Source organism: Gopherus flavomarginatus, chromosome 7 (assembly GCF_025201925.1).
Source record: "Gopherus flavomarginatus isolate rGopFla2 chromosome 7, rGopFla2.mat.asm, whole genome shotgun sequence".
NCBI classification, from domain to species: domain Eukaryota; kingdom Metazoa; phylum Chordata; order Testudines; family Testudinidae; genus Gopherus; species Gopherus flavomarginatus.
In genome coordinates, this window is record NC_066623.1 from 74,601,142 (window position 1) to 74,615,917 (window position 14,776).

The window sequence follows — 14,776 nt, forward strand, 5'->3', positions numbered from 1 at the left end:
AGAGTAAAAAGAACAGGAGTACTTGTGGCACCTTAGAGGCTAACAAATGTATTTGAGCATAAGCTTTCGTGGGCTACAGCCCACTTCATCGGATGCATAGAATGGAACATATAGTAAGGAGATATATATACACATTGGCCAGACCGGACAGCCTCTACACAAAAGAATAAATGGACACATATCTGACATCAGAAATCATAATATTCCAAACCCAGTAGGAGAACACTTCAACCTCTCTGACCACTCAGTAACAGACTTAAAGATGGCAATTTTGCAACAGAAAAGCTTCAAAAACAGACTCCAATGAGAAATTGCTGAACTTGAATTAATATGCAAATTAGGCACCATTAATTTAGGCTTGAATGGAGGCGGGGAATGGCTGAGCCATTACACACATTGGATCTATTTCCCCATGTAAAGTATTCTCACACCTCTTGTAACTGTCTGTAATGGGCTATCTTGATTATCACTACAAAAGTTTTTTCTCTTAATTAATTAGCCTCTTAGAGTTGGTAGGACAACTCCCACCTTTTCATGTTCTGTGTGTGTGTGTGTGTGTGTGTGTGTGTGTGTGTGTGTGTGTGTGTGTGTATATATCTATATATACATAGATATATATATATATATATATCTCCTTACTATATGTTCCATTCTTTGCATCCGATGAAGTGGGCTGTAGCCCACGAAAGCTTATGCTCAAATAAATTTGTTAGTCTCTAAGGTGCCACAGGTACTCCTATTCTTTTTATGAGTAACTGCTCACTGTTGTGAATAAAGGCCCAAATTAAATAAATATGGATTGATGTTTCATCTTAATCTCATTATATTATTGTAAAAAATATATAAGAAGGATGAAGGTATTGTCTACCTTAAAATATAACATACTGAAAGCCAAATTTTATCAAAATTCAAGGACTACTAAAATTCTGGAAGTTGCCAGCTAATTGTGCTTTTAAAAACTATTCCCTTTGTAGTTGTTACAATCTTTTGAAACTGTAATACTGAGAAATTTCCAACAAGCAATGTGTCTTATTAGCCAAACAGTAAACAAATAAAAGAGTTTGTTGTACAAGAGGTGCCCACAAATGAATTAAACTTAACTTGCTTCTAATTGCAGAAATGTACTGAAAATGACATAAGAAGCTGTTGCCTTGCTGAAATAAAACAGACAGAAGAGAAATACACGGAGACTTTGGAGTCAATAGAGAAAGTAAGCTGAACTTTATGCTAATAGAATAGTTATTTATATAGTAATAATGTAATTGTATAATGGAATAGAGAATATATTAATCCAGTCAATGTTCACTTTTCTTAACAGTTTTTCATGGTGCCATTGAAAAGATTTCTCTCAGCATCAGAGTTTGATATAGTGTTCATCAACATTCCTGTAAGTAATCGTATACTTAAAGAAAACAGCAGAGAATTTGTGTCCGATTATCATTTTGTGCAGTCACATGCTATTGAACAAAGTGATGACTTGAAATGTGATGTGCAAATTCCCTTCAAAGCTGTTTTGTATATGCAGTAGGATACTGTACATCTTAGTGAAAATGATTTTGACCTTATCTGTCTTTTTATAGTTACTGTGAGGAAAATTTTTTTGCATACAGCCACAGTAGATTGTGAGCAATAGTATATGTTGTCAGATGCTACCGGTGTGGTGCTCTGCCCTGTTCAATGTTGATATCAATCGGCTGCGTGCGTGTGTTCCCTCTGTGTGCTGTCCCAGCTCTGCTCAGATAGCTGACACAGCAGATCCTGAGAGAACCCCCAGTGACCACAGACTCTAGTGACGTACGAAGGCATGTTGGCCAGGTTTATTATTGAAGAGAAACACAGTCTCCAGCTCCCTGGCAAACGAAGTCTAAGGTGCTGCTAAGGTGCAGCTAGCCAGTACATATGTGCTCCCTGGCAATGGACTCAGGTCAGTCAGTGGCGGGACTTTCCACTGCCCCCTAGGCTGGACAAAGACACCGCCCCACGGATGCATTCTTATACACAGGTACAAACAAGTTACACATCACTCCTGATGTATTGAGGTGCAACCCCTTTATGTAGCTAGGTGCCGCCTCTCACCGTGTACATGTTGTTTCGAACAAAACAACTCTATCCATCATATTACCCTTTTGGCCCTGTCATTGGGATGAGTCAGCTTGTTCCTTGTTATCTGTGGAATGTTCCAGTATCAGAGTGTCCTGGTACCGTGTTTATACTTCTGGTATTCAATACACTATATAGATATATGTTTATGCAACATCAGCCCTTTCCTTACCTGCTTCTGTGGGCAGGGCCTGCCTCTAGCTCACAGATTAACTTTGCTTTGTTAGCAACGCCTTGACCATTACTTTAGTTCAGGCCTTAGGCCTCATACCGGGCCTCTGATACCAAGGTTTATATCTCAGGGCCTCCTCTTACTACAGAATAGACCAGATATTCCGCTAGTATACATTGGAATATATTTGTTGATTTACACCATCTGAGGATCTGGCACTATAACCGTACAGTAACTCTTAGAAGATCTATTTTATGCAAGTATTTTATTGATTGAATTTAAGTTAGACATAAATCATGTATGAATTTCCTCACATCCTTCTATGCATAATAGAGAAACATAGATCATATTTTGTGTAGATAAGATGGAAAACGTCTCTTCAGAAATTTACAAAGCACATGACCATCATCAGCCTATTACGCCTGAGCGTTGAGTCAGTGTAGAGAATGTTTACACAGTATTTTGATTTGCAGGAATGCTTCCGAAGAGACTTTACAGCAAGCTTTCAGATTCTCATTGGTATCTACCCTCGATGTGTTGTCACTGAAGACATTTAAAAATCAATATAGCTTACAGCCTTATACTCGGAATTTGACAGGGAAAGTTGTTTAAAAAAAAAAAAAAAAAAATTAAAAAAAATTCTGTAGTCTCTAAGAAACTTCCTGTTGAGTTGAAATGTGTTGAGGTTATCTGTGTGAACTCCATATGCTTTGGGATATCACACTGACTTTTGGAGACTTTGCAATCCAGCATACTCAGAAAAAAGATGCAATTCATACTTTTTTAAGTTGATGCTGGTAACTTACAGTTGCAGGAGTTTAGTAACTGCCTTAGGCCTGATCTATGGTCTGCTCTACATTACACAGTTACTTCGATGTAAGCCACCTTATGGGGACCTATGTGTGCTTGTGTCTACACTTGAATTTGTCTCTGGCTGATGTAAACACCCTGTTTTAAGGAGGAAGTAAAACCACCTCCCCAATTGGCGTAGAACCATGGCTGCCCGACTGAGGTCGACACAGTGCGAGTATTGGAACCTGTGTTGAACCTGGAGGTCCTCTAGCAACTGTCTCATAATGCCCCATTCCCTGCGACAGTGATCGCTTTGGCGGCAATTTTAAACTCCATTGCCCAGGAGTCACAGAGACCAGAAGCCTCCCTGCCCCCTTTAAAGCCCCCTATTTTTGGAATGCCTTTCTTGGATTGCCCACCTTGGCAAGCATACCTAGTAACTCATCCTTCTTGCATGCAACTGCCTAACTGACCACTCTGGCTCCACATACTAAATGCACCTCTGCCTGGAGTAGACAGGATGTATTGGATCTCCTGGATCTGTGGGGAGAAGAGGCCGTGCAAGCATGGCTATGGACCAACCACAGAAATGTGGACATCTGCAAGTAGATTGCATGAGGGATGCAGACAACGGGGTATGACAGGGACCAGCAGCAATGCTGCATGAAACTTAAGGAATTTTGCCAGGGAGGCCAACAATAGATCTGATGCTGTGCCACAGACCTACTGCTTCTACCAGGAACTCTGTCACAGTTGGTGGAGACTCCACAGACTACTGTGGTTACCTCAGAGGAGTGTGAGACACAGACCCATGCCATGAACAGCGAGGAGAAGGAGTGTGGAGTGCAGAGAGGAGAATCCAGCCTTACTGCAAATCAGGACCTGTTTAAGACTCCTCCACAGTGTAGCCAATCCTGCCAGGTGAACGTGAATGAGCCAAATGAAGGGGAAGGGAACTTGAGTAAGTTTGTGCATGCATTTTTCCTTACAATGTTTACTCTTAAAGATGGTGCCTGGCCCATCCCCAAATGAACAGGAAAAAGGCATTGACTCTTCACTGTTTTAATCATACAAGAAGTGATAGAGTTACAACAGATAGTGGTAGAATTGGCATGTGCTTTCATTCCTGCGTGGATTAAGTGCAGCCATGTGGAGCACTTCGTTTACATGTGTAGGGATGTCCCTTTTATCCTTCTGAGCAATCTCAATACAAATTTCATGAAGATACTCTGCAATCCTTTCCTCAAGGTTTCTAGGGATGGCTGTCTTATTTCTTCCTCCATGGCAGGACACTTTCCAATGCCACTCTGCGATGAGTTCAGCTGGCACCTTTACAATCAACAGGCTTGAGGTGTATGGGCCTGGATGGCTTCAGGATGCCAGTTACAGCTGTGTTCTCTGTGCCTTTGTCACCTTCAGGAGTGAGATCAGCTCAAATCACCACCGCCTGTGAAAAATAGTGCCAGTATTCAGTGCCATTGCTCTATAGCTGTAACCATGGAAATAGAGACTGAAATTTTATAGCTTCATGCAATAGAAAATCCGCTTCACCCCCTACCACTTTTGGCAGGCCATACTCAGTTTGTGCTGACGTGACCCAAAGCTTAAGTGTGAATAAGCGTTTCTTGTAAAAAGCGTCCATAGGAATACGGGTAGGGAATTTTGAAACATATGCTTCCCTTTCTGTTGTGACTATAAATCCAGTGGTACCTGCCTGTTTTTTCAGCAGCTTCTGGGCATGGTGGCCTTGAGAGAGTGTCCCTTCCACACCTGCAGAACACCTGACCCTGACGAGGAGGAGAAAGAAGAGGACTAAGAAATGCTGCATTGGACAATGAAGAAAGGACTTGTGGGGTCAATATGACCAACTGCATGGGAATTGACAGGCAGCAAACCAAATGCTGCAGACCTTGATTAACCAATATGTCCACCTTTTTCAGTCTTGGAGAACTCCACAGTCACTGTTTCCCATACTCCCAAACATACCACATGGCATCACGGCATGACATCAGTACCTCTACCACTCTATGCCAGAGAACAGCTAGGAAAACCACAGCTTCACATACACAGATTGTGAATCACAGTCTCTTTATTTGTAGCCACAGTGGTCTATATCTGTGCGCTCAAATGAACGTAAATATTTAAATCCTTTATAGTTTTAAATTATCACCCTGTTAAGTTATGTTAAACATTTGTGTAATGTTGCCTGTAGTTATTTTTGCACATTGATTTTTCTGCACTGTTTTTCCCTCACACAGTAAAGTTCAGTTTGTGGAGAATGAAATTTATCTTTCTTCATTCACAACAGATACTGCAGAATGCATAGAGATAATCAAAGCAAACTGTAATTGTAAATGCACATCTAACATCACAATATTCATAATTTCAGGAAAATACCTAGTCGTGTTCATAATTGTACAGCAAATGCTTTACAATTCTTAGCAGCGCCAAAGCTCCAGGCCCAGAGAACACTGCTGTGGCTGACTGTTAAAATGCTCTTTCAAAGCCTCCCTCACCCATATAGCTTTGTGTTGCGATCTTGTAATAGTCCTTGTAGACACAAGGTTCAAAGTCAGCAGGCAGATGCTCCACTTTTGCCCTCTACTCTGGTGGCAGCTTTGCCTCACTAATATTATGCAGGACACAGCAAGCAGCTATAACCATTGGGATATTTTTCTTACTGAGATCCAATCTCATGAGTAAATACTACCAGTGCCCCTTCAATCTAGAAAAAGCACATTCAACTGTCATTTTGCATCTGCTGAGCCAATAGTTAATCTTTCCTGGTGGTATTAAGTGGACAGTGTATGACTTCATGAGCCACAGGTGCAAAGGGTAGGCTAAGTCCCCCAGAATCACTATCAGCATTTCTACTTCGGCAATGGTAATCTGCCAGTAGGGAAAGAATGACCTTGCTTGCAGCTCTCTGAACAGTCCTGTGTTCTTAAAGATGTGAGCATTGTGCACCTTCCTTGGCCACTGGTGATCCATCAATAACCAGAGAAAAATAATGCTTTCTGTCGATGTATTCTGTAGCAAGGTGAGCTCATGCCAAAATAGGGATAAGCATGCCATCTATTGCTCCAATGCAGTTCAGGAACCCCATTGCTGCAAATTCATCTACTATTTCCTAAAGGTTGCTGAGAGTCACAGTCCTGCATAGCAGATGATTAATGGTCCTAAAGACTTGTATGACAATGGCCCCTCACTATAGATTTCCCAGTTCCAAAATGATTTATTCACTGACTGGTAGCAATCTGGCATTGCAAGCTTCCAAATTGTGATCACCTCTCGGTGGAGAATTGAGTGGTGAGCTCAGCACACAGATCCTGTGATGTGGGCTTTTGCATCCAAAAGGTCTGCAGTCACTGCTCCTCATCCTAAATCTGCTTTATGATGTGATCCCACCAGTCAGTGCTTGTTTCTTGGGCTCAGAGATGGTGCTCTACCATCTGCAGCTGCTCTATGAATACCAACAAGAACCTTGAATTGTTTTTCATTATGCCCCTCAGAAAACTGTCCTTGAACAAATACTCATGTCTCCCCATTGTTGTGGTACTTCCTGCAGGCCTGCAAAGACAGGAGAATCATGCATCCTGTAGAGAGCAAACACTGAAAAGTGCTATAGAATCATAGAATATCAGGGTTGGAAGGGTCTTCAGAAGGTCATCTAGTCCAACCCCCTGCTCAAAGTGGGACCAATCCCCAACTAAATCATGCCACCCAGGGCTTAGTCAAGCCTGACCTTAAAACCTTTAAGGAAGGAGATTCCACCACCTCCCTAGATTACCCATTCCAGTGCTTCACCACCCTCCTCATGAAAAAGTTTTTCCTAATATCCAACCTAAACCTCCCCCATTGCAACTTGAGACCATTACTCCTTGTTCTGTCATCAGGTACCACTGAGAACAGTCTAGATCCATCCTCTTTGGAACCCCCTTTCAGGTAGTTGAAAGCAGCTATCAAATCCCCCCTCATTGTTCTTTTCTGCAGACTAAACAATCCCAGTTCCCTCAGTCTCTCCTCATAAATCATGGGTTCCAGCCCCTAATCATTTTGGTTGCCCTCTGCTGGACTCTTTCCAATTTTTCCACATCCTTCTTGAAGTGTGGGGCCCAAAACTGAACACAGTACTCCAGATGAGGCCTTACCAATGCTGAATAGAGGAGAAGGATCACGTTCCTCAATCTGCTGGCAATGCCCTTACTTATATAGCCCAAAATACCGTTAGCCTTCTTGGCAACAAGGGCACACTGTTGACTCATATCCAGTTTCTCGTCCCTGTAACCCCTAGATCCTTTTCTGCAGAACTGCTGCCTAGCCATTCGGTCCTTAGTCTGTAGCAGTGCATGGGATTCTTCCGTCCTAAGTGCAGGACTCTGCACTTGTCCTTGTTGAATCTCATCAGATTTCTTTTGGCCCAATCCTCTAATTTGTCTAGGTCCATCTGTATCCTATCCTTATCCTCCAGCATATCTCCCACTCCTCTCAGTTTAGTGTCATCTACAAACTTGCTGAGGGTGCAGTCCACGCCATCCTCTAGATCATTAATGAAGATATTGAACAAAACCAGCCCCAGGACCAACCCTTGGGGCATTCCGCTTGATACCAGCTGCCAACTAGACATGGAGCCATTGATCACTACTCGTTGAGCCCGACGATCTAGCCAGCTTTCTATCCACCTTATAGTCCATTCATCCAGGCCATGCTTCTTTAATTTACTGGCAGGAATACTGTGGGAAAGTGTATCAAAAGCTTTGCTAAAGCCAATTATCTCATCATAGAAGGCAATTAGGTTAGTCAGGCATGACTTGCCCTTGGTGAATCCATGCTGACTGTTCCTGATCACTTTCCTCTCCTCTAAGTGCATCGGAATTGATTCCTTGAGGACTTGCTCCATGATTTTTCCAGGGACTAAGATGAGGCTGACTGGCCTGTAGTTCCCCAGATTTTCCTCCTCCACAGGTGTGGGGGATTTTTAAAAAAGGCACAAAAATTTGGGGGTATTGCTGGATGGAGAAAGTTACATCGTGAGAACTTGACCTCTAGCTCCAGAGATCCCTGGGAAAGTAATTTCTTTCCCACAACATATTGTAAATGTTTCCCAAAAGGCATTGTGCCGGACGGTGGAATGTGGCACATTGGGATACCGACTTGTGATGCGCCGCACTTCACACAACACAAGCACTCCTAGTGAGTATGCATAGCACTTACGTGAGCAGCCAAATATGCACATGAGTGATGTACTAACTTCAGTGGCTGTTCGCTGATGTAACTTTTGTCAAACACAGTTTGTAGTATAGATATGGTCTAACAGTATTTCTTGAGTCCTTTAAGGAAAATAATGGGTCACTTCACCATGATTGGTCCCTCGAAATATGTGTTTACTACTAAACACTATCTGCTCCACCGTTATTTAGCTGTAACATTCTGAGTACGTTTCCAAGACCTGAAGAAGAGCTCTGTGTAAGCGCGAAAGCTTGTCTCACTCACCAACAGAAGTTGGTACAGTAAAAGATACTACTTTACCCACCTTTTTTCTCTGATTCAATGGCAGTTTAGTTAAAGTCCTGCACAAGTCTGGGAAAATATATCCCTATTTTAATATATTCACCTTGAAGCATTTCTATATATTGCATTTGTAGCTCTGTTACCTTGTACTGTCATTAGGTACTGTGTTTTATATACTGGTCTTGAACTGAAAATCTTAAAATTTCTGCTGCAGTATAACTTGGCTCAAGTATTTCTTCAGCATCCTTGTCTTTTTCCTGGCCCATTAGCGGTCCGTTTTATCAAGACACTTATAGTGATTGCAGTTAACTTAGTATCAGGATACCACTAATTGACCGATGTAATGTACAAAACTGTTTTTTCACAGCTCAGGGAAACGAATCATTACTTTTGTCTTGTCACTAAAACATTAACTTGACTTGCTTAATTTTAAAATTATCATTATAAAATGAAGATGAACCAACAGTGCACATTTCAAGTTGGAATAAATTAGCCATTAATAGGTCTCTGAGTTTAGTTTCCCTTGTCACGTTGTATGGGAGATCTGGCATTTCAAAGCAAATGTTGAAAGTAGCAGCTACTCGTAAGTGATCTGTTGTTTTAGTTTGTTGGAACTAACAGATATACATGGAGACACAAATCTTCACTCTGGAAGCTTTAGGGGTTCTATTTACATTTTCATTTTTTTCTTATATTACTGTTTTTAAGGAATTGGTGAAAATCCACAGAAGTCTAATGCAGGACATTTTTGACTCCATTGTAAACAAAAATGACCAGAACCTGTATCAAATTTTTATTAACTACAAGGAAAGGTAATATTTATACACTAACTTTTACATACTTTAGTGATAACCTACACTCACTCCATTGAAATGTTTCTCTATGATTAAATACTTCATAAGCATTTATATAATTGGACTGAATATCTATGGGTAACAGCATCAGTATATGCAATGGGCTTTGAATGTGGAAAGTACGAAGGAAGTGCTATTATTATTTTATAGAATGGATTGTTCATTTTTCCCCAAGTGCTTTTGTCACCGCTTTTTCATTTAAAAATAGCATCCATATTTTATATGAAATCATATAACTAATTCTTCACAGCTTCTGGCATAAAAACTATCTTCGAATGCTTTATAGAGATAAGCAATACAGGTACAGAGATAAAATAAGCAGAGATGGGGAGAGAAATAAAATAAGGCAGAAAGATACAGGCAAGGCATTACAGAGGTCGGAAAGAAGGGTAAAACAGGCTGAGGAGAGTCTTAGGGGGTCCATGGAAGGTGTTAATGAAGTCACTTCTGAACTGGAAATTGAAATAATTGGGGAGCCAACTAAGTTGTTTGAGAAGAGGTTGATGCAGTCACACAATGCTTGTGAGAAAGACGCTATAAGCTGACAGAAAACGCCTGAATCTGGATTTTGGGGAGAAGATGGGAAAGGAAGTTGCCATAATCACATTGAGTGGAAATGAAGCCATATATGAAGGTTTCAGCAGAAGAGGAGCTTTTGACAGTGGTATGTGTGTGTGTAGATGGTGACAGACTGAGGGAAAGGGTGATTATTGGAAAGATATGGTTAGTGAAAGCAAATGGCAGATCTGAGTGTAGAGGGGAATTACAGGAGCAGGAGTTGTCTCAGGATGCTCCTTTTCTCCAAAAGAAGCAATGTAACTTAAGGAAGCTGAGAGGAAACTACAAGTTTAGTTTGTCAAGGGAGGAGAGATACTGGGTCTAGCTCTATTTGTACTGCAGTATGAGTTTAAAATAATAATTAAAGGTGAAAGATGTGCAGTTAGTATCATCACTTTTGATGTGGAAGCTAGTGCTAAACAGAAGATGATCAAGAAGGAGAAAGATTAAAAATAGAAGACAAGGGGGTAACTGAGGCTTGTGATCCCCAAAGATGGAGCTTACAGTTTAAAGAGGAGTCATCTCTAAAGATTTAGAACAGTTTGAGAAGAGTTGAATTAATTGTTACTGAAGGGAACAGGAAGTTCCTCGTACAAACCTGGATTCTTTCCAGTAACTTTACAAAAATCAACCAGTGGATACCATGCTGATCTCTGACTGCTGTTAAGAATTTCTTGTATGTACATATGTTAGCTATTATCTTGACCCAAAAGCCTCGTGGAATGTAAACTCAATAGAAGCTGTTAAATCAATTTGCAAAACCTGCTGTTGCTGTAAAAAGAGTGGATGTAATTAATCCTGGCTAATCCTATGTAACAGAATTTATTCATTGCATCCTTTGAAATCTATCTCTTAACATTGTAAATACTAATGGCTCTGGTGCTGTTAAGTAGCAGTTACATTGCCTTGCAGCCTGAAACAAATGCTTTATTGTGTCAGTATATGCATGTCAATGTTAAAGTGAATTGAAATGATTTTACAGCATTTTGATTATGATCTTTAGTATTTTTCAAACATGCACCTCATTATATTCTTGGGGAAGCTTTGTAATACACATCTAGGACCAAGTTATGATGTTTGGATATGTAGGTACAGCTCCCAATTGAAGGGAAGAATGCAACCCATATATTTGTTTGTGAAGTGTGAACAAAGACTGTTTATTTTGGTTTTTTTTTGTTTTGTTTTAAAACCCACACACGCTCCCTCTTGTTTTTTTTCCTCTTGCTTTGGTTTAGAATGGTTATTTATGGGCAGTACTGCAGTCAAGTGGAGACAGCCATATCCTGCTTAGACAACATTTCTAAGACAAAAGAAGATGTTAAATTGAAGCTAGAGGTACTGATGTTTATTTTTTATATACAAATATAGATCTGCCATCCCCCGCAAAAAGAAAACTGTCCATTCTGACATGTGTGTCTATACGTTTCTTTTCTTTACCTTTTTAACTGAAGTAACTGACCAAATTAACTTGTCAGGTGGAGACAGAAGAGGTCGAATCCTGGTCCCACTGAAGTCAGAAGAAGTCTTACTAATGACTTCAGTGGGGTCAGGATTTCACCCAAGAAGTGGTTTTGTCAATGAAACACTTTTTTCTCGTAGTGTTTTAGGTGAACGTGAAGGTAACTGAGAGTAAAATATATTAATGTTATAATTAGAATAACATTTAAAGACTAAACTCTGCCCCTCAGCACTTCTCTGCACAAGGGATCGTGTGTAAGACGCACCACCCCAGATGTTCAGACAACCTTGGAAGCACAGTTTCTCTTTGGATAATCAGCTACAGCCCTTTATAGGATACAGCATACTGCCCATCAGCTTTGGTGGGGAAGTGAATGTGCAGGGTGGGAGTTTGATGATTCCACCTGTGATAAACAGGATTTCTATTTTTTAGGTTCACTAGTCACCTTCAATCCACACAGTTGTTATGCTTGTTGTGCTATTTATGCCTACATCTAATAAGACAAAGGCTACGTCTTCACTACCAGGCGTATCGGCGGGTAGCAATCGATTTCTCGGGGATCGATATATCGCGTCTCATCTAGATGCGATATATCGATCCCCGAATGAGCTCCTGTTGACTCCGGAACTCCACCAATGCGAATGGCGGTAGCGGAGTTGACAGGGGGAGCCGCGGACGTCGATCCTGCGCCGTGAGGACGGTAGGTAACTCGATCTAAGATACTTTGACTTCAGCTACGCTATTCACGTAGTTGAAGTTGCGTATCTTAGATCGATTCCCCCCTCTAGTGTAGACCAGCCCAAAGAGTGTTCTATTTACCTGCAGTGTTGCACTTGAACTACCTGCTGGGCACTAGCCAGAGTGATTCCAACTGCTATCTCTGTTGCTCTTATAGACACTCACAGCTTCAAATCAACAAAACTCTGTGTGGTTTCTTATCTCTAATTACAGTGTTTATACTGCAGTCATCACTCTGCTGTCTGAACACCTGAAGAATAGGATCTGGTTCTGGATCCAGATCTTGGATACCTCAAAATTCAGGGGTGTTCTGAGCCAGAGTTTCGGTTCAGCTTATCACTCTGGAGATGCTTTTTTCCTCATTATGGTAGTATTTAGTATCCTAATATCTGGGTGATCTGGCAAACTTGTATGTCTACTTTAAAAAATTAGGAATGTACTTTGTACCTTTTTTTGTTTTTTTCCCCAGGAATCACAGTTCAATCTTTAATTTTATTTTTAAAAACTAGGAATGTTCCAAGAGGGCCAATAATGGGAAATTTACTTTGCGGGATCTTCTAGTGGTTCCTATGCAACGAGTTCTGAAATATCATCTGCTGCTGCAGGTACTTTATTTTTGAAGTTTAAAGTAATTAAGCGCAAAGCTGCGATGGTTTATCATCAGAGGATTGTTATAATGAGGGTTCAGTGTCTTTATTAAAGGACAGTGATTAACGTTTTTATTGACTTGAATTGCGATTTATTGGTCTGGAAGTTAAATCCAGTGCAGTTCAGCCTTCTCTGTGGTGATCATTCCACACAGTTGAAGCCTATCTGAGAATAACAATCACTCTTCATTTAATGACTTATTTGAAAGTTAGTGGTAGCAAACTATGATAGTGGTGGTTTTGTTATGTAGACCACTACACCCAAAGACTAAGCTGAACGAGATTATACCATTCTTTAAGATACTTCCTTGCTATAGTAAATTATAATAAAACCATATTTATTTTGAAATGCTTCTTCTTATAACCCACAAAGCTCTTGGCTTCCACAGTTAGTCCTATAATGAGGGTGGAGAGTCTTATAAATTTAATTTGATAGCTGTTCCAGGAGACTCATTAGTTCAGCAGCAAAGAAATATGTTACTGTATTAGATTGTCAACCCAGCTGATGCTTGTAAAATGTCATTTTAAAAAGAGCTACTACCTTTATGTGAAGCATAATTTTGACTCTGCAGTGCTTTGTGTAATTCAAACTTATTACGTTTCTTGAAATATATCTGTATAAATGCAAGTCATCAATATTCTGATCAACAGAAAATCATGAAAAAAACAAACAAACCAAACTGATGACAGAACCACTTTCTTAAAACATTTGAGACCGGAACCAAAGCAATATAATCAAATTGTATATTATGAAAAATGATATGAAAGATTATGTCACTCATAGTGTTTTAAAGTATGAGGCATCATAAAACTACAATCGGGTATGTAACGGGGTGTCAAAATATATTACAGTATTTTCAGGAGAAAAATATCCACAAACATTGCTAGAAAAACTGCATTTTTAAGTAGAAGCATCTATTCCTACCATTTTCTAGTATTCTAGCAATATACATCTCTACCTCAATATAAAGCTGTCTGTGGGAGCCAAAATATCTTACCATGTTATAGCTGAAACCGTGTTATATTGAACTTACTTTGATCCACCAGAGTGCGCAGCCCCGCCCCCTCGGAGCACTGCTTTACCATGTTATATACAAATTCGTGTTATATCGGGTGGCGTTATATCGAGGTGGCTGTGTATTGTTTTTGTTTACAACATATAGTCCTCTGATTTCTCTCTAGATTTTCTTTTTTGCTTTTAATTAACCCATCAATTTTTCTAGATTCTAGATGGGCTATGTATCTTTTAAAATATAGCAAATAGCTTAACATTCTTATACTGTCAAGATATGACCAGTGCACAGTAGTCATTTTATTTGAGTGATAAATGTATAAATTGATTGGCAGCTGGCTAATTGAAAAGTTGTTATAAGAAATATCCCTGCATTTTGCAAAATAGGAACTGGTGAAGCACACTATTGACCCAATGGAGAAGGAAAATCTGAAGCTGGCACTTGATGCAATGAAGGTAAGTGTGCCATGGCAGGTAGATGTTTACATCTTCACTGCCAGTTAAAATGGTTGGGGCCTTTTTCAGAATACACAAGCGTGCAGAAGTGAAGTTCACAGTAAATTTTCTGCTGAATTGCGGGACCTCCTTCACAATAGAGCTAGCAAATATTTGTTAACTAGCCACAAACTCTTGTGTAAGGAGGCTAAATCAAGGATATTGCCACAAGCTTTTAGTAACTTAGTCAATAGGTTTTATATGGTATGGAGTAGAGATGGCTGGCTTCTATTTACTTGTTATATCCTAACTTTTACATTCTGTCCCATAGTTTTCAGCCTCCTAACCAAAAATTTTGCCTTTCCCAGTTTTACTAGTCTTTTACAAAATGGGTAAAACTTCCATTACTGCAGATCGCCTCAAATTTTGGTTAACAGTTTCCCAGTGAGATAAACACAATTCTCTTTCCTCACAACTTATATCCTAGTAATGTCTTTG

At 40.1% G+C, this 14,776-nt stretch overlaps 1 protein-coding gene across 3 annotated transcripts in view; it reads left to right on the top strand.

The window, feature by feature from the left end:
- VAV3 (vav guanine nucleotide exchange factor 3) overlaps positions 1-14,776 on the top strand; it is a 254,278-nt gene that overhangs the window by 100,064 nt on the left and 139,438 nt on the right. For all 3 annotated transcript variants that reach the window (XM_050962383.1, XM_050962385.1, XM_050962384.1), the window contains exons 6-11: positions 1,118-1,210; positions 1,319-1,387; positions 9,284-9,387; positions 11,223-11,322; positions 12,694-12,789; positions 14,231-14,299. In XM_050962383.1, the coding sequence (XP_050818340.1) occupies positions 1,118-1,210; positions 1,319-1,387; positions 9,284-9,387; positions 11,223-11,322; positions 12,694-12,789; positions 14,231-14,299 (531 nt within the window). The remainder of the gene's footprint in view (positions 1-1,117; positions 1,211-1,318; positions 1,388-9,283; positions 9,388-11,222; positions 11,323-12,693; positions 12,790-14,230; positions 14,300-14,776) is intronic.